This window comes from Aquarana catesbeiana, linkage group LG03 (genome assembly GCF_042186555.1).
Source record: "Aquarana catesbeiana isolate 2022-GZ linkage group LG03, ASM4218655v1, whole genome shotgun sequence".
Taxonomy (NCBI): domain Eukaryota; kingdom Metazoa; phylum Chordata; class Amphibia; order Anura; family Ranidae; genus Aquarana; species Aquarana catesbeiana.
Genome location: NC_133326.1, coordinates 364,989,420 through 365,014,301, shown reverse-complemented (window position 1 = coordinate 365,014,301; position 24,882 = coordinate 364,989,420). Strand labels below are relative to the sequence as shown.

The 24,882-nt window shown below is 42.5% G+C and overlaps 1 protein-coding gene and 1 pseudogene across 1 annotated transcript in view; both read left to right on the top strand.

The window, feature by feature from the left end:
• Positions 1 to 24,882, top strand: part of RBM27 (RNA binding motif protein 27) — a 219,080-nt gene that overhangs the window by 93,276 nt on the left and 100,922 nt on the right. The window contains exons 9-13 of the mRNA XM_073620625.1: positions 792 to 941; positions 2,921 to 3,065; positions 7,376 to 7,529; positions 11,166 to 11,414; positions 12,201 to 12,317. Coding sequence (XP_073476726.1) covers positions 792 to 941; positions 2,921 to 3,065; positions 7,376 to 7,529; positions 11,166 to 11,414; positions 12,201 to 12,317 — 815 coding nt within the window. The remainder of the gene's footprint in view (positions 1 to 791; positions 942 to 2,920; positions 3,066 to 7,375; positions 7,530 to 11,165; positions 11,415 to 12,200; positions 12,318 to 24,882) is intronic.
• LOC141135012 (5S ribosomal RNA) lies at positions 16,508 to 16,623 on the top strand (annotated as a pseudogene).

Here is a 24,882-nt window from a genome sequence, read left to right as displayed (position 1 = left end):
AGTGGGGGTCGGTCTTGCATGCATAGAATGCATTAAGGTGAAAAAACTTTTACCTTTACAACCCCTTTAACTGTTGTCCATGATAGTACATTTATTGGACTTGTTTTGTGGGGCTCAGATGTCTGATTTTAAGTACCATCGGCCTTGTCAGTTCTGTTTTGAGACCTATTGTGCAGGTTGTCATCCAAAGAAAATAGGGTTTTTGGTTTACCTGTAAAGTCCTTTTCTTGGAGTACAGCACATGACGTATATCCTTCCCCTGTTGCCTGTTCCTCATTGCTGTCTACCAAACTGAGGCTTCCCTGAGATGAGAAGGGTTATGCCTGGGTGGGGGTTCCTGCTTTTTTTTTTTTTTTTTTTTTTTTTTTTTTTGGGGCCAGTGTCCATTCACCTACAGGTGGCTGCATAACCAAAGTAGTCAATGAATAGGAAGTCCTCTGTCCTGCGGTGCACTTCAAGAAAATTAATTTACAGGATTTCTTCCTACTTGTCAAATATAAGCATCATCTGCAGACAATACATGCATGTGTATACCTGCATATTTACTTTTTTATAACAGTGTATTTTTTTGTCACATGACTCCTGAAAATTGTTGAGTTGACATAAATTCATATAAAAAAAAGACATCTTTTGCGTTTCCTTACATCTCAAACAAGTTTAAAAAATGCATGACATGGCTAATATAACTATTAAAATAAAATGACTCTGCTTAGCATCCTTTTTTTTTTTTTTTTTGTCCATTTTTGTTGGATTTATGATTGTATGCTTTTAATCCCCCCCCCCCCCCCCAGATACATATGAACCTGATGGGTACAACCCTGAATCTCCAAGTCTTACTGGCACAGGTAGAACTGGGTATCGGCCATTTTATACACGGCCACAGCAGCAAAGGTCAAATCTGATAGGTTTGACATCGGGCGACATGGATACTCCACCAAGAGGTTAGTGGCTTTTTGTCAACTAGTTATTGCATATGAGCTACACTTTATGATATTTTATGATTAAGGTGTACAATATAAGCAAATACTGTATAGGGTATCAAAAAGATCCATTCCACCTTCTAAAGTGGTATTAAAGCTTTGTTTAAAAAAAAAAAAAAAAAATCGCAAACATGTTCTACTTATCTGCTTTGTGCAGTTGTTTTGCACAGAGTAGCTCCAATCCTATTCTTTTTGGGTCCTCCGCTGGTCCTCCTGGCTCTTCCCCCTCCCAATTGGGCAGTGCCCCTCAGAGAAAGCTGTTTGCCCTGCTGGTACCGCCACAGCTGCCCCCCCTCACTCCTCATTGGCTCACTGGCTGTGATTGACAGCCAGTTAGGAACGAGAGTCCCGGGACAGCTGAGGTTATGAACATCGCTGGATTAGAGGAAGCTCCAGGTAAAAAGCCTTCAGCCTTTAGAACCACTTTAAGTATATGTGTGGGAAAAATCTAGAAAGATTATTTAGCACAGCTCTCCAGTCTGTGTTTGAGACCCAAGATTCTAGAGGTTGATTTTACATATCTGTATATGTAATACGATATTAGACATGGCATGCTTTTTATAAAAAGTACATTAAAATGTGATTATATTGTTATGACTGCGAGTTAAACCTTACTCCAATAAATCCAAACATGTGCTTCGTTAAAAATTTTAGTGGGATTTATAGCAAAGCATGTTTTATCTACAATGGGCAAAGCACAGTTTTGCTTTAAAGCGGTAGTTAAATGTAAATGTGTCTTCTTGGAGCTAAAGCGGTAGTTAAGTCTGCTGCATTTTTTTCTCTTTAGGGTGCCCCCAGGTGTGTTATGCCATAATGCTAGTATGCACGGCATTTTGGCACATAATGACTGACTTGCCTGTCAAAAGGTGCCCTTCAGTGCTGCAGTGTGATTTGATCCAGTGGGACCCCGTGTGTCCAGCTTCGCCCGGTCTTTCTTCCTTTCAGGTTCCATGCTTTCAGCCATTTGAATGATTGGGCTGTGATGACGTTGTATTGCCGCGGCCCAGATTTGGGCTGTAAATTTCTGCTTGGCTGCGCATGCATGGCTCAGCGTACATTGATGGCTGACAGGCAAGAGGAAGCATGTATGACAGAAGAGACCTACAGGGTCTCTTCTGTCATACCCTGCATGTCAGCAATTTAAAAAAAATTAAGAATACTACTTCTTTAAAGTGGAAGTTCCACTTTTCCGCCTCCTCTTCAACTTTTGGCTTTAGATATATATTGATAGAGATTATAGGTAGATCTATCTATCTATCTATCTATCTATCTATCTATCTATCTATCTATCTATCTATCTATATTATATAATATTGTGTAGCTGCTTTTGACAGATACTCGCTCCCACTTCCACCTGTGTCGCCCCTCTCCCTCCTACGAGCCCTTGCACACTGGGGTAGTGAGTTCTGTTATGATGATAAAAAAAATCCTGTTTGCAGCATCTTTGAAGCATGTTTAGGGAGCTAAAAAAAAACGCATCAAAAACACGCCTTTCCACTGAAAGCAATGGAATCGCGGTAAAAATGCTTCCAATGCATTTTTGGTGCGTTTTTTTTGAGTCACCTGTCCTTTAAAAACCGCACTGCAAATACAGCAAAACACGTGTGTTTTTGCAGCGAATCAGTGTGAAAGTGCCCTAAAGGTCTACTACCACTCCCTTTTCCAGATCTCTTCTCTTCTCAGGCGAAATTATTATTGTGCTTTATTTTTTTTTTATTTTTTTTAATGCAGTTGTAACACTACCTGGATTTTTGAGGCACTTTGTTTCCTCCAGGAATCTGATATGGCTCTCCCTGACCATTTAGCTTTGTTACATTTATGTACTGTCCTTAAAAACAACTCGCATTCTGTAATAGTTGTAGAAATTCATTTTGTCCAACTCGTATCTGTATAAGTAGTTCTTTTTTGTGCTATTTTTACATCATTTTTCATTTTTATAGCTGCTAATATTGTCATCCAGACTGAACCACCTCCTGCTGCTCCTGAAAATAGTAATCTAAATCGAGTGGTGGTGGAACCAGACAGAAAAAGACCACTTGGAAACATGAATGATGGCCCTTTTGTTAAGAAACCTTGGACAGACAAGTAAGATCCTTGAACCTTTCTTTTACCTGGAATTCATCAAACATGGCAGTTTTATGCCACAGAAAAGCTCACAATTCATTCATGTCTATATTCGTGTATAGAATCATTGATTATAAAAAATTATTATTATAAAAAAAAATTATAATTATTATTAAGAAATTGCATCAAAAAAACAGCTCTCGGCGGTTGCACCAGGGAGCTGATCTGTTTGGGATACAAAATGTATTCCCACAGCCAAGAATATGGACTATATTTTAACATGATTATGTCACTAATGAGTCACCATCTTTTGTTCAGGGAGTAGATTCGAAATCTGGATGTTTCCTGAATACAGGTGTTTCAACCTAGGCTACATCCACTTTATTGATGCTAGATATGAGGAAGGTTTTAATGTCCTAAAACATATTTTGGCTTATTCATACCAATGTAAGACTGTCTGCATTATGCAGTTTTTATTCTAAAGTTGTTTTATATACAAAGGTGCTTTGATGTTTCTTTTTTGCGTTACAATTCCTCTATGGAGTGGCTTGGCCACTATCACAACATCTTCTTCTGATAGTCGTTTTTCATCAAGGCACATAATCATATCTTGCAGTCTCATATAGGAGATAAGCTATTACAATTGCTCAAAGCTGCTCTTCAAAACTATGCTTTTTATCTAGCTTTTATAGCTGTAGTGTGTGATGGTGGTTTTTTTTTTTTTTTTTTTTTTTTTTTGTAGATTGGCTTATTTTAAATATTTTAAGTCTTAAAACCTTTTTTGTTTCTTTTTGTATGGTTTCTAAAAATACTTTATATTTACACAAGAGCAGACCTATTTGCTCTTTCCATATGCAGGCTCTTCTTAATAGGGCTCTGTAGCAGTGGCATGTGTTACTGCTTCTTTGTCTTGGTACAGATCTCTTAAGCCTAATTTGAATGAAAACAATAGAAACTCTTAAAAGTATATCTAAACTCGAGAACAAAAATTTAGTATATTGCAACTTACCAGTACTTGGATGGGGTGGCTGCATTTGTTTTCTTTTTTCAGACCCCCCTTTCTTTATTCTCACCTAGTGATCCCGTCAGTAACACACTTTCTGTTTTAGGGTGAAAACGCTCGCTCACCATACAGTAACAGTATTGTTACTCTATGACAAAAGTGTGTTAGCACGGAGAGAGGGTTTTGTAGTTCTCTGAGCTTAACTGGGCAGCGCTGATAACATTGCTTGAGCGAACATTGCAGAGCACACAGGACAGCACTGGATTTCTGAAAGGGTCAACCACTTTTTTTGCTTTTATTGAACTATTTAAACACTTTCAGTGGTATATTTAACAGACCAAAAGGGAGCAAAAATAAATTTCTACTTTTAGGGTTTACGTATATTTAGTGGTATTAAACCCAGAAGCAATTATTTTATTATATTGAAACTTACCAATTCTTAGATGTGGTGTCTGCATTATTATTAGTTTTGCTTTCCTTTATTTTCATGTGATGATCATGTCAGTAATGCCTGGTACATACGATGAGATTATAGGACGAATGATTGTCCTCTTGTTTTTATTTTTTGCATGCTAATCACAGGTCGAACCTGAAGAGCTTACTAAAGTCACAAAAATTCTCATACGACAGAATTAAAATTCGGAAGTGATGTAGCGTGTTGTAGCGTATTTTGTATTGCATTTTTTTAACGACAACTGTACTGATTAAACAAAACGTACGACCTGGCATTGTACAAAAAGTTTTTTTTCGTGCATGTCCTATCTGATATCAGATGAACTGTCATGATCGGCTCTCGAAAGCTGTGTACTAATGATCACATTATCGCAGGATCACTCCGAAAGCAGTATTTTTCGTACAATTTTTTTTTTTTTTGATTGTGTGTGTGCGGCTTAAATCTCTTGTTGAGAACGAGCTCCCCTGCAAATGTATCAGTTTACAAGGATAAGACCCATCATTTATCACTGACATGGCTACGTACAACGGTCCCCTTTTATTTATGTAAAACCTTTATCCCAAAAGGAAAAAAAAACATTTATAAAGTGTGAGCTGGAGTTTTGCTGCAATTTGTTAGTGTTTCTAAATCTGCTAGTACAACTTGCATCCCCCCCCAGACTGAAAATACTGCTGTCCAAGGGTGCCCATGTGCTCCTTCATCCAGAGTGGGGGCCCTCTAATACAGGAGGTGTGTTAATGGCCAGATCAGTGAATAGTGTGTTTCAAGTGTTAGCGCAACTGTTAGAGATTTACTGCACTGTTTCTTTAAAGTGGCAATGCACCCTCTGTTTGTTATGGTGATCTTTGTTACCAGGACAGAAAGCGATAGGAAATTATAAAAATGTTACTGTCATCACAGAAATAGAGGGGACGTTTTCCAGTGGAGACATCTTCCTCAAAAATCACCATGCCACTAGATCAGGGGTAGGCAACCTTTTGAGGGATGGAGATCTACCTGGGCAACATTGAAGAGATCAAAGGTCACCAGGGTGCAGCGCCCCCCTTTTTAAAAAAAAAAAGAAATTAACTAGCAAGACCCAAATAAAAAGTAAAGATAACAGTATAAACCTAGAAAAATCTTTTAAAACTAATGTCCCTGTAAATATATAAACTTAGCCTACCTTTTTAAAAGTTGGCTTCAGTGAAAAACTCGGAATTCACTTGCAAGCCTGATGCCAGAGTTAATCATGAAAGCAGAATATCTGGTACTGCAGGCTGATTATCTTGACTAATTTCAGGACTGGCTATCTGCTCTGATTTCTGGCCTGTGCAAGTAGTTTGTAGAGCAGTATACAGAGGTTGGTAGGATGTAGGGCAGTGTACGGAGGTCTGTAGGATGTAGGGCAGCGTAAGGAGGTCTGTAGGATGTAGGGCAGCGTACGGAGGTCTGTAGGATGTAGGGCAGCGTACGGAGGTCTGTAGGATGTAGGGCAGCGTACGGAGGTCTGTAGGATGTAGGGCAGCGTACGGAGGTCTGTAGGATGTAGGGCAGCGTACGGAGGTCTGTAGGATGTAGGGCAGCGTACGGAGGTCTGTAGGATGTAGGGCAGCGTACGGAGGTCTGTAGGATGTAGGGCAGCGTACGGAGGTCTGTAGGATGTAGGGCAGCGTGCGGAGGTCTGTAGGGTGTAGGGCAGCGTGCGGAGGTCTGTAGGGTGTAGGGCAGCGTACGGAGGTCGGTAGGATGTAGGGCAGCGTACGGAGGTCGGTAGGATGTAGGGCAGCGTACGGAGGTCGGTAGGATGTAGGGCAGCGTACGGAGGTCGGTAGGATGTAGGGCAGCGTACGGAGGTCGGTAGGATGTAGGGCAGCGTACGGAGGTCGGTAGGATATAGGGCAGCGTACGGAGGTCGGTAGGATGTAGGGCAGCGTACGGAGGTCGGTAGGATGTAGGGCAGCGTACGGAGGTCGGTAGGATGTAGGGCAGCGTGCGGAGGTCGGTAGGATGTAGGGCAGCGTACGGAGGTCGGTAGGATGTAGGGCAGCGTACGGAGGTCGGTAGGATGTAGGGCAGCGTACGGAGGTCGGTAGGATGTAGGGCAGCGTACGGAGGTGGGTAGGATGTGTGGTAGGGGTCAGGAGGGTATTGTATGGGGGGGATCAGAGGACTATGATGTCAGGAGAGTATGGTATTGGATGTGTCAGGAGGGCTTGGAGAGCAGAGAAGTTTTCAATGCAGGGTGGCGCAGGGAAGGTGCAGCGGTGCCGATTCCTCTCGGCAATCCTCTCTCTTACCATCCCACATTGTATCCGTGCATCGGGGAGGGGAGGGCCATTGGCGAGGGACGTGCAATAGCACTACGAAGTACTCAGGCGTGTTCGGAGAAGAGCCTGAACCCGCCCAAGCCATTCTAAAGGCTTTCCCCGCCCTGCAGCCACACGTCTGCAAGGGACGGGGGCTGCCTTTGCAGCCTGGATTGTGTGAGCGTGCGCATGCAAGAAACTGGTTGCAACTGCAGCAATTCTTCGCGGTCTACCTGTCGGCAATTGATTGGTTGCTGGACCCTGCACTAGATGGAGTGATTTAAACGCTTTATGTGAAAAAAATGTAGAATGTAAATGTTAAAACTGCAATAGAATCTTCAGTGATTTAAAAAGTCTTCTGCAAATACAGGTGTGTTTTTTGTTTATTTTTTATCTTTTTTTAAATATTGTTTGCATTCTGAGCACTAAGAATAAGTTTTACATTTCTAATGTTAATTCCTATAGAAACAGTTAGTAAATGTTTATGCTGTTTTCTGTAACCACAATATATTTTTAAAAGTTTATTTATTTTGTTCATACCATTCTTTACCTATGTTAATATTTTTTGTTTTTGCATTTTATTCATTAGGCAAGGAAACAACAACCATAACAAATTAGGATTTGGAAAAAAAATTCAGTACACAAATACCAAACTTGAAGTCCGAAAAATTCCTCAGGACCTAAACAACATTACCAAACTGAATGCACACTTCAGTAAATTTGGTACTATTGTTAATATACAGGTGAGTCTCGTAATTAATATTTATGGAAATGAATGCTGGGCTGCATCAAGCACTGTTTGCATTTTAATTAAAGTACACACATTATAGTAGAAATTTGGCGGTAACTGTTGCTGGCCCCTCCTGAAATGCTAATTGTTTGCCTTACACTTACACTTCTTAGCTTCAATACTTTGAGATGCTGACCCAAAACAAGTATTTTTCTGACTTCCATTTGCTGCATGCTTGTTTTCGGTTTGTGACACAGCAGCCAGAGACAGCTGAACAACTATGTAGAACAGTGGTTCTCAACTCCGGTCCTCAGGACCCACTAACAGGCCAGAATTTATGTATTACCTTGGAGAGATGAAGACTAGAATACTGCAATCACTGAGCAACAAATGATATCACCTGTGATGTTTTTCAGTTATCCTGCAAACCTGGCCTGTTAGTGGGTCCTGAGGACAGGAGTTGAGAACCACTGATGTAGAAGGAGGTGAGCATTGGAAGCCACAATATTTCCTCCTAGCTTGTATGCTTTAAAGATGAATTGTACTTCAAAATCTAAAAGGCAGGCAGAGGGCAAGGGAGTAGTTAACAGTATTGGCTGTAGTCTCACTGCAGCTAATCTTTTCCTGACTTACTATGCCTTGTTCTGTGTCTGTTTGAAGGCGGTCATTTTGGTAGAGGCAATATCTTGTTTCCACTTGTCAGACCCTCCAGCAAGGAGAATAGTGAGCAGCACAGACATTGCCAAATCTCACTCCAAATCACCTGAGACTAGCTGTCGGAGGCCACAGTGCCTTAAATCCTATACTGCAGATATACAGTTACAAGATTGTAGCCAAAACAGTGCCAAGGCACCCTTACATGATTTTCACTGATATTATAGGGGGATTTACAGACTAAAGGTATGTTTTTAAAGGGTACAGCTTGGGTACAAGTAACATTCCTAAATTTTTCCTGTAACATAGTGGAATCTTGACTTTTTGAGACCAGGTCCACGTTTAACTATTTCATCAAGTTTCTATTTCCCAACTAAAGGTCGAGAGTATGTAGTATTTTCTTATGTATAGTGGAGATTAAAATGTCTACACACCCCTGTTACAATGTCAGGTTTCTGTGATGTAAAAAAATGAGACAGAAATCATTTCAGAACTTTATTCCTTTTTAATGTGACATATAAAATTGTACAACTCGTTGAACAACAAACTGAAATCTTTTAGGTGGAGCGACGTTAAAATAAGAAAGGGTTGCATAAGTGTGCACACCCTTAAACTAATACTTTATTGAAACACCTTTTGATGTTATTACAGCACTCAGTCTTTTTGGGTATGAGTCTCTTAGCATGGCACATTTTGACTTGGCAATATTTGCCCACTCTTCTTTGCAAAAACACTCCAAATCTGTCAGATTGTGAGGGCATCTCCTGTGCACAGCCCTCTTCACATCACCCCACAGTTTTTCAATGGGATTCACATCTGGGCTCTGCCTGGGCCATTCCGAAACTTTAATCTTCTTCTGGTGAAGCCCTTCCTTTGTTGATTTGGATGTGTACTTTGAGAAGTTCCTAAAAATCTCAATCAGCACCATTAGTTCAGTATGCTGACTACTAAACTCCTCTCCTCCTATATGGTTCTCAATATGCGCATTTATTGATTATTTTTTCAGAAAAATAATGCTGCGGCCATGACTGCCAAGAGTCTACCTACAAATTTGTTTTGGGGGTGCATCTACATGAACTTGAACTGAGCTTCCAGTGCTAGTCTCTGCAAAGGAATTATACGTCTGGTGATGAGTTCACAAGGAGAAAAAAAAAAGCTACAGGATACAGGAACAAGGTCAAAGAAAAACTGATGCGGGGACATGCTCTCAAGGAAAAGAAGGTTTGGAGGAGAATTTGGGTAATGCTTGAACACACACACTTTAATAAGTTGGCCAGCATGTATGCAAGAGCCAAATATTTTGACCTTGACATGAAGTACACAGAGCTCCTGCTAACATAGTCACAATTTATAGTCATAGTCAATTTACCTCAGCAGCATTTCACCATGACTACCTAAGGCTGCTAAAGTACAGCACATATGTACACCTGACATGTTGGAAATATTCCACAAACATGGTAAAAACACTCTGCAAAACAGCCCTGCTCTGCTCCTCCCCATTAAGCCTTGCCACTTTCACTGTTGTGGCACGTGTGTATGTGTGTGCTCAATATAGGCAATTGTCCTGTGAGAAGAACCCCTTATTACAAAATTACTATTAAAAAAAACGTATTTATAACTTGTACACAAAGCTGTCCATGCAGTCATAAAAATGCATTAAAAAAAAGAAATTTGCTGCGCTAAAACATGAATTAAACTATTGGAAGCAATTCTGATGGACTTTGTTGTGATTACTACAGCAAATTTATATTATTAATGAACTTTTTTTAGCGCTACACCATTTCCTTTTTATTCTAATTATTGTATCCCGCAATTTTGTGTTAGCAGCTATATTTGTTTAACTTTGTTTTAGCGCAGCAAATTTCTCTTTTTTAATGCATTTTTGTGACTGTATGGACAGCTTTGTGTACAAGTTATAAATACGTTTTTTTTTTTTTTTTTTTATAGTAATTTTGTAATAAGGGGTTCTTCTCACAGGACAATTGCCTATATTGAGCACACACATACACACGTGCCACAACAGTGAAAGTGGCAAGGCTTAATGGGGAGGAGCAGAGCAGGGCTGTTTTGCAGAATGTTTTTACCATGTTTGTGGAATATTTCTGACATGTCAGGTGTACATATGTGCTGTACTTTAGCAGCCTTAGGTAGTCATGGTGAAACGCTGCTGAGATAAATTGACTATGACTATAAATTGTGACTATGTTAGCAGGAGCTCTGTGTACTTCATGTCAAGGTCAAAATATTTGGCTCTTGCATACATGCTGGCCAACTTTTTAAAGTGTGTATGTTCAGGCATTACCCAAATTCTCCTCCAAACCTTCTTTCCCTTCTGAGCATGTCACCGCATCAGTTTTTCTTTGACCTTGTTCCTGTATCCTGTACCTTCTTTCTTTCTTTTTTTTTTTTTTTTTCTCCTTGTGGACTCCTCACCAGACGTATAATTCCTTTGCAGAGACTATCACTGGAAGCTCAGTTCGAGTTCATGTAGGTGCACCCCCAAAACAAATTTGTGGGTAGACTCCTGGCAGTCATGGCCGCAGAATTCTTTTTCTGAAAAAAGAATCAATATATGCGTGTAGTGAGGACCATATAGAGGAGACGAGTTTAGTAGTCAGCAAACTGAACTAATGGTGCTGATTGAGATTTTAGGGGAGCAAAAGCTCTGGGTTGTCAATTCTGCTCAGAAGTTTGGAGCACACTGGATTTTTGGCAGATTAATAGGTAGTGTTTTTTTGTACTTACAGCGTTTCTAAAGGAATACAACTTAGGGAAAGTGTGTTGTAAAGATGTAGTGAATATTTGTTATTTTTATATTTTGCCTGACATTAAATGTAATAGTATCTAAGGAAACTTTTAGTGTGTCCTTATGATGTCTTCAGATACAAGTTTAGCCACTACTAGACAAAAGCTGGCTTTATAAGCATACCACCAAGACATTAATTTTCATGTGAGAGCATTGCTAATATTGTGCATTTTATCTTCTGTTTTCAAGGTTGCTTTCCAAGGGGATCCCGAGGGTGCTCTAATCCAGTATTTGGCAAACGAGGAAGCTAGGAGAGCAATATCCAGCACTGAAGCTGTTTTGAACAATAGGTTCATCCGGGTACTTTGGCACAGAGAAAACAATGAACAGCAACCTCCTCAGCAGCCCCAACAGCATTTGACACAGCAGCAACCAGCACATGCAATTCAGTCTGGGCAGCAGACTGTCCCAACCCCAGGGCAGGGGCACCTCCAGAAGGTAAAGCTGTAGTTCATGTCAGATGGCCCATCATGGGTGATCAGTGTCAAGTGATTTTATGGTGTGCTACAATTTAACACCGCAAAACAACAACATTTATTACCTAATATCTAAATTGTTTTGTGTTTTACAACTTTTCTTGGTCTGTGCTGAATTAGGTGATTAGGAGAAGTTAACAGAGCTATGTTACCCCCACATGCAGTATGGAAACTATTCTGTGGAATGTTTGCATTTTTTTAGGGCTTTGAAGTAAAACTTTATTTTTTTTCATTTTGGGTAGAGTAAGGGAGGGTTATAACCCAGTGTTTGTTTTTTTGTTTTTTTTTTTTGTTTTTTTTTTTTTTTTGTTTTTACCATCCGTTTCCCATTGGGGAGATTTACCTTCACTTTCTGTCCCATAGCTAAAGCAGAACGTGAGGAAATCCCTGTAAATGAGTAAATTCCCTTGGGACCCCTAAGGTCACCAGAAATGGTGTCCCCTTTGGAAGATTTCCCCACTATTCCTTTCCTGTAAAAAGGATCCCCCAAAAAGTGGGACTTTATTTTACTTTTATTTTCAATGATGATGGTAAACAGGACAAATAGGGTGAATCTCTCTAACGGGGAAACTGACAGCAATAAAAACCTAATAGATGTTTTCTAATCCATCTCTACTCTGTCCAAAACTTTGAAAAAAAAAAAGGTTTTGCCTTTTTTTAATTCTACTTTATCATCTAAAGTACTGAAAATGCGGTATACGTTTGACATCATCTGGTGGCTTTGTAATTCACATTGTCTCTTAAACAGGGTTCTTATGTCCTCAATAATGTACCTGCAAAACATCGTCTCGGAGCAGCTGGTGGCATTCAGACTGATACACCATTTGTGTCTTCAAACCAGAATAATTCAGGGGAGGAGATTCCGGTACGTGCTTTTGCTGTCATTCAAGTACATACATTAGGGTTATGTGTGTGATGGGTGTTCTATATTGTTTTGACCTGACCTATTGTAGTTTGTTTGCTGAATGACACAACTAGTGCGAGGAAAGTGGCTTTAAGGTGATTGTAAATCTTCAGTTGTTTACTTTTACAAAAAAAAAATGCCTATACTTGCCTGCTCTGTGCAAATAGGTTTGCACAGAGCAGCCCTGATCCTCTTCCTTTGGGTTCTCCCGCCTGCTCTCCAAGCCCCTCCTCTTCATTGGGTGCCCCCACCGAAAGCTGCTTTACATTGGGGCACCTGTGCGGGCTCACTCCCGAGTCCTGCTGCTGCGTCCCCTGACACTGACAGCAGGACTCGGGGGAGCCCCTGCACTCGTGCACATGACTAGATCGAATTGGACTCTGGTACGAAAAATTGGTGGGTGGGGTTGGGAGTGAGTTTTCTTTAATCGTACATTATGGGACATAGAGCCATAGTAATTACTATGTGGTTTATAGACCACCTTCAGGTGCTGAACACTAGCACACCCTAAACAGGAAGTTGCCTCCCTATATAACTCCTCCCATACCGGGAGCATCAGTTTTTTTCGCCAGTGTCTTAGGTGCTGGTCATGAGTGAAGATGTACTGTGCTGAGCGCCACTGGAGCAATCCTTGCTGGGGCTAGCCATGCAGCCGGATCCATTCAGAGTGTCTTTTAGGCCGAATTGAATGGTACCCAGGCTTCGTGTCTGAAGAAACGAGGTTTTGCCTGTAATGCTTCTCTTTTTAGAGAGCTGGACCCCGGGATCCAGTGCTTTTGGTATTAAGGCCATAAAGTTTTACTGGCGGGATGCTATTACAGGTCCAGGATTGTGGGTTCCCCGAGAGTCCCCGGTACCTGAAGGTTTAATGGAACCCACCATGAAGGGTGAAGATTGGATCTGTTGGTTTTACCACAGAAAACTCTGTGGCGGGAAAGGTAAGTGGAGTTTTCTAAGAAACTTTTGAATTTTCTTATGAAATGTCTCCTTTAAAGTAAATGTTGTCATGCCTAAGTGTCACCACTGGGGGGCTGTATGGAGCACGTACCTTCTCATGCTTTGCTCAGAGATCACGCTGTGTCACAGAAGCAGCAGACTTTTTTTCTAGCAGGCAGACCTCCGGTAAGTTTGGGGGGTTTTGCTTCCTACAGACACCCCCACCTGGGCTGAACTCTTCCCCTCTTCATGAGGCTGAGTATATGGGAGAACTGAAAACGATTGGCAATGCCGTTTTCTTTCACCTTCCCTACTCGGCAGCAGCTTCCAGGTCTCCTCCACGCCATCCCTCCCTCACTCACAAGCCGATCCCGTTGGATCGGAGGCCTGTGCTTGCACGGGAAAACTTTTTTTGAAAGAGAAAAGGGGGGGTGGGGGTGGTTGCGATGCAAGGTGGGGGCGTCCTCCAACGTGGGAGTGTGTTAAAAAAAAAAAAAAACTCCATTTGTGCTGGCTGCAATATTGTCAGAGAGACATAAGAGCAAAGAAGAGCATGAAAGAGGTTTTGGTGACAGGCATTTCCTATTTGACACATTTACTATTTGCGTCAGGCTGAGAATTAATAGCAGCGGCAATGGCTGGACTATTGCTCAAGCAGTGGATGCGATTTCTTCTTGTAATACCTCTGCTTTTTGCATCGGGCTAAGGTCAGAAGAGGGGGGGTTGAAACACCCCAAAAAAGAGCTAAAAGGGTCTCCCTCAAGCTCTGGAAAGCCTACTCACCTTTACAAATGGCATCCTTCTTTAGAGGGGGTGGCTGGTCAGAGTGAGCATCGGGGCCATGAAATGTTTGCAACTGTTTTCAACACTGCAGCCCCTGTTTATTTTACTAAAAAAAAAAAAAAAAAGTTTAACGACTTTAAGCGCATCCCAGTATAGGTCAAAATGCGACAGGTTCTCCTCCATTTCCCAGGACCCTCAAACTGAGGAACTAGAGGCAGGAGAAGACGAGTTCCCTCAGGGAACCGTGGTGAGGCTGATGACTCCTCTTTTGAGGTGTCAAATGCAGGAGAATCAGCTGTTTCAGTCTTAAGATTGATGGTGCAATTTCTTGCTGAATGGTCCGCTCCACATTTATGTACCCTTAACTGAGTGTTTGGGTTCACTAAAGCCTCCTCAAGCTGTGCATGCCTTTTTCTGTCCATTCATTGTTGGAAAAGCTTTTTTGTATCTGAGAGGATCACCCAGATATGCAACCAAGGTGAGAAAAAAGAAAAACCTGGTCCTACTGTATACAAACCCTGGTGACAGGTAATCAGTATATACCCTGATAAACCTTGCCTAAGTGTGGCAGTGTTGCTATAGCCAGAGAACAGGGCATATAATAGAGAAATAAACCCCAGTAATTCTACTGGGATCAAACAAGTGGCAACTTCGACACAAAATAGTCAGCACCCAGGTGCTGACTATTTTGTTGCAGAAGTAGCCACTTGTTTGATCCCAGTAGAATTACTGGGTTTTATTTCTCTATTATATGATCACCCAGATAAGCATTGTTTTCCCTCCTAAAAAGTTTTCACACTTTATCCTATGGTGGAGGAAATTCACTAAGTAGGGTATACCAGCAATTAATGCTGTTATATCCTCTGTGAATAAGAGTTTGACTTGTCCGGCAGACAATGCTCAAGTGCTTAGGGATCCAACGGATAAAAGGTTGGAATTCCTATTTAAAAAAAAAAAAAAAAAACACTTTTTTTCTCTGGCAGATTAAGTTTCTCAGCCTGCACTGACAGGCATTGTATAATCGTTGAGAGACCAGTTTAAACAGGTGTTCAAGGTTATCCTGCTCAGCAGGCCCAGGATCTGGCAGCTTTATGTTTGCAATAGTTGCTTTGATAGATTCTATCCTTCAGGCCTTGCGCCCTTCGCTAAGCACCATACAGAAGCTCCTGGCTAGTCTTCCTATTGCGGTGAAACAGCTATTTGGGGATGTTCTGGATAATACAGCCAAAGAATTTCTAGTGGAAAAAGTACCCCTTTTGCCATTTAAGAAAAGGAGTAAATGTATTTTCATTTTTTAAAGCTCCTTCTTCCGTGCCAGGGGCATCAGCCTCCAGGCAGTCACGACGGCTTCCGCCATCAGGTTCAAAAGGTAATCCTCAGGGTTAACCCCAGGGACAAAAGAGGTCTTGGGAGAGGAAATCTACGAAGATACTGAAGCCTCCTTATGAGGAGGTGCCCCCGCTCGCTCAATGGGGGAATTCTTCTGCAGTTCTCAAGGATCTGGCAGGAAGTGTGTCAAGACAAATGGGGGACTTCCTCTATAGCTCCAAGGTACAAACTGGAGTTCCAAGAGTTCCCATCTCCTCGTTTTCTCAGATCAAATGTTCCTAAGGATCCAGAGAAAAAGAAGTCTTTCTCTCAAGCATTGGACCATCTTTTGGCAATAAGTGATCATGGTGGCCTCCATGTAAGAGCAGAGGTTAAGGTTTGGTTAAATCCAAATGGACATTCTGGATCTCAAAAATCTAAATTCAATTCCTGAATATAACCACTCTTTTTTTGCATGGAGTCAATCCAATCAGTTATCTCCATCCTACAAGGAGGAGAACTTTTGGCGTCAATCGACGTCAAAGATGCATACCTCCATATGCCTATTTTGTCACTCACTAGTAATATCTACTTTTCAAGGTGGAAAATTTTCAGTGTGTAGCTCTGCTTTCCGGTCTAGCTACTCCACCTTGAGTGTTTACAAAGGTTCTGGCCCCTCTTCTAGCCAGATTAAGGGCCCAAGTTATAACGATTATGGTTTACCTGGATGATCTGTTCTTCGTAGTCTAGTCGGTAGCCCGCTTAGACCAAAGTATGGTCACCACATGCAGCTACCTAGAATATCTAAGTCGGTTTCTCAGCCAGGAGAAATCTTCTTTAAAACCATGAAAAGGGGTAAGATACTTTGGTCTGATCATAGGTACTCCCAGAAAAGTGTATTCTTGCCCCAGGCAAAGATCAGCGCCATAAAAGAACCAATTTATGTGCTTGAAGCAAGATGAATTCTTCTGTTCAACTTTGCATGAGGTTGTTGGGGAAAGATGGTGGCTTCACTCAAGGCCATTCCTTATGCTCAGTTTCATTCGAGACTGCTGCAAAACATTATCCTATCGGCTTGGAACAAAGGGTTCAAGCTCTAGATTCCCAATGTGTCTGACTCCAAAGCCTACGGCCACATCACCCTGGAAGCTCCCGATCTCGTCTGATCTTGGAGGCTAGGCAGGGTCGGGCCTGGTTAGCACCCGGATGGACCACCTGGAAATACCAGGTACTGTAGGCTGGGTACGCCGGAGCCTCAGTTTATGGTTAATATCCAAAAATCTGCAAAAGGGAAAATCCTTCCTTCAGTTACCACAGAAATGGCCCAGATTAGAAATGACCTTGCCCATTATCATTCTAGAAATTCAGGCAGAGCACTTGGTTCTGAGGGCCTGAACGTTCAGTTTACGGTATTGTCCTGCCAGGATTCAATATGTCATAGCAATGGCCTATATTAATCAACAAGGGGGCACAAGAAGTTGCGTTGCCCAGAGAAAGGTGAATCATATCCTTTATATCTTGGGCAGAAAACAACGTACTTTGCCTATCGGCGGTCTTCATTCTAGGAATAGAAAATTGGCAGGCGGACTACTTGAGTCGCCAGCAGTTGTTCCCGGGAAAATGGTTCCTTCACCCCGATATCTTCCTGTCAATATGTCACAGATGGGGGATCCCAGACATCTGTTTACGTCCAGGTTCAACAGAGAAATCGAAAACTTTGTGTCAAAAACAAAGGATCCGCTAGAATGCGGAACAGATGCCTTGCTATTCCCCTGGAATCGGTTCTCACAGATTTATGCATTCCCTCCTGTTCTGTTCTGCCTGCGTCCACGACTTCTTCGCAGGATCAAGCAGGAAGGTAAGTCGGTGATTCTTGTGGCCTCCAGCGGGGCCCAGGAAATCTTGGTATGCAGGGATCATAAAGATGACAGTAGGGGACCCATAGACCCTTCCGCCAGCCATGGCCAGACCCTCTTTCGCAATGTCCGGTATTCCATCCTACTTTGCAAACGCTAAATTTAACGGTTTGGCTATTGAGACCCACACTCTGAAGAAACGTTGTCTGTCAGGTTCAGTGGTTTCTATCTTCATTAATGCAAGGGAGCAGGCCTCCATAATGATATATTATGGAGTCTGGGAAGCATATGTCTCCTGGTGTGAAACCAGGGGTTGCACCCCAGGAAATAGGTCAAAGGTAGAATCCTTGACTTTCTGCAGATGGGGTGAGAAATAAATCTGGCCTTGAGTGCTTTCTAAGGACAGGTCTCGGCCTTATCGGCATTATTTCAACGACCACTTGCTTCGCTTTCTTCGGTTCGTAACTTTATTCAGGGGGTAACACGGCCTAATCCCCAGTTAAGTCACCCCTGAACCCTTGGGACTTGAATTTAGTTTTTTGCGGCATTATAAAACAGCCTTTTTTTTTTTTTTTGGACCTATACAACATATTCCCTTGGTCCTTTTTTTGAGAAGGAAACATTTTTTTCTGGTAATCATATCTGCTGCAAGAAGGGTTTTGGAATTGGCTGCTTTTTCTTGTAAAGAGCCATATTATTATTATTCACAAGGATAAGGTAGTATAGCGTCCTCATCCTAACTTTTTACCAAAGGTAGGATCAGGTTTTTATCTAAACCAGGATATTATTCTATCTTCATTTTTTCCAGAACCCTGTTCTATGGAAGAAAAATCACTACATTCTCTTGATGGGGTGAGAGCACTTAAAGACGACTGCTCAGATTCGGGAAACTGATATTTTGTTCGTATTGCCTGAAGGTCCTAAAAAAAGGCCAGCAGGGAAATCTACTATTCTAAATGGATTTGACAAGTAATCGTTCTAGCTTATGGTTTAAAGAGGTAGTGTCTACCCTCTCGAATCAAAACACTCCTCTAGGGCTGTTAGTGCTTCGTGGGCAGTGCATTACCAAGCCTTCATGGCTCAAATCTGCAAGGCCGCAACTTGGTCTTCAATCCATACATTTACCAGATTCTATCAGGTGGATGTAAAAAGACAAGAGGATGTTGCCTTTGGGCGCAGTGTACTGCAGGCAGCAGTATAAGTCCTCTGATCTCATGGTGCCCTACTTTTGTTGTCTCTCTCCCCTCAGTTGGCATTGCTCTGGGACATCCCACATAGTAATTACTATGGCTCTGTGTCCTGTGATGTACGATTAAAGAAAATAGGATTTTTAGAACAGCTTACCTGTAAAATCCTTTTCTTTTGAAGTAAATCACAGGACACAGGTCCCACCCCTCTTTCTAGTATACACGTGTATTGCTTTTGCTACGAAAGTGAGATGCTCCTGGTATGGGAGGGGTTATATGGGGAGGCAACTTCCTGTTTAGGGTGTGCCAGTGTCCAGCACCTGAAGGTGGACTATAACCCACATAGTAATTACTATGGCTCTGTGTCCTGTGATGTACTTCTAAAGAAAAGGATTTTACAGTTAAGCGGTTATAAAAATCCTATTTTTTTTTTCTTTTAACCTTCATGCATAGAATGCATGAAGGTTAAAAAAAAAAAATAGGATTTTTTATAACAGCTTACCTGTAAAATCCTTTTCTTTTGAGGTACATCACGGGACACAGAGCCTCGGTAATTACTGATGGGTTATAGGGTATCACTAGGTGATTGGACACTGGTCGCACCCTGGACAGGAAGTTCAACCCCCTATATAACCCCTCCCCTAACTGGGGATGCCTCAGTTTTGTAGCAAAGCAATATAAGTGTATTAGAAGAGGGGCAAAGTAGGGTGTAATCAGACCTGAGGACCTCGTACTGCTGCCTGCAGTGCACTACGCCCAAAGGCGATCTCCTCATGCCTTCCCACATCTACCTGATAAAATCTGGTGAATGTATGGAGTGAAGACCAGGTTGCGGTCTTACAGACTTGAGCCATAGGGGCCCGGTGATGCACCGCCCAAGAAGCACTAATAGTCCTTGTAGAGAGTGCCTTGATTTGAAAAGGTGGAATTTTCTGTTTTAAACCGTAAGCTTAAAGACTCATTTGTCGAATCCATTTTGAAATGGTAGACTTTGATGCTGCCTGTCCTCTATTGGGACCTTCTGGCAGTACAAACAAAACATCCGTTTTGCGAATTTGAGCAGTTGCTTCCAGATAGGCCTTGACTGCTCTTGCTACATCCAAAGAATGTAGTGACCTTTCTTCCGTAGAACAGGGATCTGGAAAAAAGGAAGAGAAAATAATATCTTGGTTTAGATAAAAATCTGAAACCACTTTCGGTAGAAAGCTAGGATGAGGGCACAATACCACTCTCTCCTTGTGTATGATTAAATAAGGCTCTTTACAAGAAAGAGCTGCTCTGATACTCTTCTAGTAGAAGAAATGGCTACCAGAAAAAAATTAACTTTCTTGTCAACAAGATCAAGGAAATTTGACGTATTGGTTCAAAAGGCTGTTTCTGTAAAACCGACAGACCCAAATTCAAGTCCCAGGGGTTTAGGGGCGCCCTAACCGGAGGATTAAGATGCGTTACCCCCTGTATAAAGCTTCGGACTAAAGAATGCGAAGCAAGCGGCCCTTGGAATAATACTGACAAGGCCGAGACCTGGCCCTTGATGGTACTCAAGGCCAGCTTCATTTCTAATCCCATTTGTAGAAAGTCAAGAATTCTACTTATGACATATTTTCTGGGATGCCAAGCCCTGGATACACACTAGGAGATCTAAGCTGGCTTTCTTGCATTGATTAAGATACAAATCACAGGAACTGAAAGCCCACGATTCTTCTGAACGTGGGTTTCAATAGCCAGACCTTCAAATTTAGCGTTTGTAAGGCAGGATGGAACACTGGACCTTGGAATAGCAGGTCTAGACGTGACGGTAGGGTCCACGGGGGACCTACTGCCATCTTTACTCTTTCTGCATACCAAGCTCTTCTGGGCCTGGCTGGGCCACCAGAAGTACCGACTTCCTTTCCTGCCTGATCCTGCGAAGAAGTCGTGGCAGTAGCAGAATAGGAGGAAATGTATAAATCTGGGAGAATTGATGCCATGGAGTCACCAACGCATCTGTCCCGCATGCAAGAGGATCCCTTGCTCTTGATACAAAGTTATCAATCTTGTAGTTGAACCTGGATGCCAAGAGGTCTACATCCGGAACCCCTATCTTTGGCATATGGCCAAGAAGACGTTGGGGTGAAGAGACCATTCCCCTGGGAATAACTGCCGGCGACTTCAAGTAGTCCGCCTGCCAGTCCTCTCCTTCCGGAATGAACATTGCCGATATGCACGGCACATGCTTCTGCCCGGATTAAGATCTGGTTTACTTCTCCTTGGGCTGCACGACTCCTGGTGCCTCCCTGGTGATTGATATAAGCCAATGCTGTGGCATTCAGACTGGATCCTGACAGGGCAACCCTGTAACCTGAGTGTGCAGGCCTTTAGGGCTAGATACACCGCACGGATCTCTAGAATGTTGATGGGTAAGGTCCTTTCTGTCTTGGACCATCTCCCCTGGACAGTCGACTGTTCCCCAACCTGAAAGACTGGCATTTGTTGTTACCACTGTCCAGGCAACTGGGAAAAAAGGGTTTTCCCTTTTGCAGATTTTCAGGTATCAACCACCAACTGAGGCTCTGACGCACTGTAGGAGACAGATGCATCTTTAGGTAATCCAATGCCTGAACCCTTCCTTGTTTCCAGGCAAACAGGATACTGTTTTGCAGCAGTCTCCAATGAAACTGAACATAGAGAACTGCTTCGAATGAAGCCACCATGTTCCCCAGTAGCCTCTTACAAAGGCGAATAGGAGGATCTTTCTTTGCCCTGACTACCTGAATCAGTTCCTTTTATGGTACTGATCTTTGCCTGGGGTAAAATACCCTCTACTGGGCTATATCTACGACCAGACCGAAATACTCTAGTCTTCTCACTGGTTTCAAAGAAGACTTCTCTGAGTTAAGGAGCCAACCTCGGTATTGCAGGTAGTTGACTGTGGTGACCAAGCTTTGGTCCAAGTGGGCTACTGAGCGGTCTATCAAGAGTCGGTTGTCTAGGTCTGCTATTACCGTTATACCTAGGCCCTTAATCTGGCCAGCGGAGGGGCCAAGATTTTTGTAAACACCCGAGGTGCAGTAGCTAGCCCGAAAGGCAGAGCTATAAACTGAAAGTGGCGTTTTTCTACTTTGAAACGCAGGTACTTTTGATGAGCAGGGAAAATAGGTACATGCAGGTATGTGTCCTTGATGTCTATTGACGCCAGAAATTCTCCTTCTTGTAGGATGGAGACTACCGATTGGATCGATTCCATGCAAAAGGATCATATCTTTAGGAATCAGTTTAGATCCTTGAGATCTAAAATGGGCCTGACATCTCCATTTTGTTTTTGGAACCCTGTAAAGGTTGAATAAAACCCCAATCCCTGCTTTTGCGTGGGAAACAATAGTCGCTCCACTGCTGGAAGAGACTTCTTTTTCTCTGGGTCTCTGGGAACATTTGCCTTCATAAAGAGGCTTTAGTGTCTTGTCTAATAGGCTTCCTCCCACAGAACTTCTTATTGTCCCTGGGTCGACTCCCTAGGCTGATGCTCCTGGCACTGGGAACAGAGCATGTTTAAAAGAGGGAAGTATACCAAATCCTCTCCGAACAGCCTTGCACCATGAAGGGGAAACCCAGCCAGAAGCTCCTGACATGGTGATTCGGCTGAAATTTTTCAACCATAAGATTCTACGCATATGTACCAACCCAAGCGAAAGGTTTGGATGATAGAATCTCTGATCGCGTCAACAGCAAACACAAAACCGCTGGTAGTTTGGCAAACCCCCGGGCTTGCTGTTCAGGTAAAACTTTGAGGACCTGTTTAACATGGTCTCTCAAGTATTGGCAGACTGATTGCTGCCACAGCAGGTCGAGCTATTAGGACCTTGCCAAGAAGAAAACACTTTTCAACAGGAATTCCAATTACTTATCAGTTGGATCCCTAGGTATCTGAGCGTTGTCGACAAAACAAGCCAGACTTATTTACGGAGGAATGGCGGCGTCAACTGCCGGTATACCCCCCATCTTAGTAAATTTTTCCTCCATAGGATAAAGTGTTGTAAAACTTTTTTAGGCGGAAAAAAATGTTTATCTGGGGGATCCCACTCAGAATAAGTAAGCTTTTTCAGTAACTTTAAACAGAAAAGCATGTGTAGTTTGAGGAGGCCTCAGTGAACCCAAACCAAAGGAGGGTTCTTTAACTGCCTCTGAAGACATCTGTTATGATGAAACATGTCAGGCAGGCTGACATCCGTACGCTGATTGCTGCAGCCGTTTGTTCTTATCCTTGATGCATGCTGTTTTAAACTTCAACTGTAAGTTACTACAATAAAAGTTTTTAATCTATCATTACGGGCTTCACTATGGGTCCTTCATCTTCTTTTCTCGGATATATGATGACTACATGCCTGAATGCCTAATTCTGAAGTGACCATTGGGAGATGTTTATATGTGAAGGAAATCCCACGGATGTTGTGGTCTGATGAGGGGTTCCAGTGGGCTGGATCTGCTGGATGCTATTTTATCATCTATGCCTAATCCTTAACACCTTCTGGTAAGCAGACTACATTACCACGTGGTGACGAGTGACTCTTTCTACATCTGCACAATATATTTGGTGATTGGATTCCTCCAATTTCATTTTGAACTTTTCAGCGCCGCAATATTTTTATACATGTGACTTTTTGTTTGTTATCTACAAACTTTGCTGGCCGCTTGCTTTTTTCAGTTCAGCGCGAATTTTTACTTGTTTTTTATCCCTGAGGAAGAGCCCCCCCATCCCATCCTACCTGGAGCTCGGCTGGAGGAGCTGTGCAGCGTGAACACTGAGACAGACAATCAAGCATGTGAAGGTATGTGCTCTTGGCAGCCCCCGGTGGCGACAATAGGCATACCATACATTTACTTAACCTCCCTGGCGGTTTTCCCGAGTGTGGCTCGGGGTTAAAATTCAGGACCATTAGCGGTAACCCCGAGCCACACTCGGGATTACATCGTAGGATCCTGGTGTGGCTTTACTTACCTTGTCCCCGAGATCCTGCGATGTCCCCTGCTGTGTCTGCGGGCTCCGTCCTCCTCCGAAGCCTCTCCGTGCCAGGCTCCGTTCACTGCGAGCGGCGCGACACACGGGGGCGGAGCCTGGCGGCAAATTCAAAAAAGTGTAAAATCATAACACATACAGTACTGTAATCTTACAGATTACAGTACTGTATGAAATTATTTCACATCCCTTTTGTCCCCAGTGCTTTGTCCTATGCCCTGCATGCAGTTTTATGTTATATATACTGTTCTTTCTGCCTGGAAACCGGAGATTGTCCACAGCAACCAAAAAGTGTCCCTTTACATCAAAAGTGGCTTTAGACCAGCTAGAAAACAGCGATAGTAAGAACACTTGCAGAATTGAGCGATAGTGAATCGTGGGGAAATTTATTTTATTATTAATTTTTTTTTTTTTTTTTTTTATTTATTATATTATAATTTATGTTTTTGTGTTTCAAACTTTATCATACCCAGGATATCTACTAGACTCTTGTTTGGACAGATTTAAGTGTGTTATTGTTAAGAATTACAGACCTACAATATAAAACGCCAAATTTCCATGCAAAATAATTGTACCGCTTTCAGCACCTAAAATCCAAAATAATCATACCGCCAGGGAGGTTAAAGGAGAAACCTACTAGAATTAAAAAATTCTGTGGAATCTCCCTTACCTTATCCAGCTGCAGGGTTCTGTTATACAGACCCAATCTTCACCTCTCACGGTGGGCTCAGTTTGGAAAACCTTCAGAGACTGGGGCCCCCTATGGATAGGGGGATCCGCAGTTCTGGGCCTGTAAAGCACCCGGCCAAGAATAAGGCTAGAAAAACCAAATTCTGAAATGCGGGGTCCAGCTCTCTAAAAAGAGAAGCGTTACAGGTAAAACCTTGTTTCTTCGGACACAAGGCCCAGGTACCATCCAATTCGGCCTAGAAAGGACACTTTGAAATGGATCCGGTTCGCCTGGCTTGCCCCAGTATAGGATATAGGATATTCCCTTTTGAGCTCAGCACAGCACATCTTTACACGTGACCAACACCTAAGACACTGGCGAAAAAACTGAGGCATCCCCAGGAAGGGGAGGGGTTATATAGGGGGTTGAACTTCCTGTCTAGGGTGTGACCAGTGTCCAATCACCTAGTGATACTCTATAACCCATCAGTAATTACTGAGGCTCTGTGTCCCGTGATGTACGAGAAAGAAAATAGGATTTTTATCCTCATCCTTATCCTATCCTTCATGCATAGAATGCATGAAGGTGAAAAATCTTTATGCTTTAGAACCACTTTTAAAGATGCATCTTGTTCATAAGCAAGCACTTAGGAGCATAGGAGATGTAATGTTAATATCAGAGGAAGAAGCGTCTCAAAGAAGCAACTGGGGAACTAAATGTTTCTGGGGGGAAAGGAGTGGTGCTGGTAGAGTGTGCAAAGTGTGGTGTAATCATGGTGGAAGGAATGGAGGCA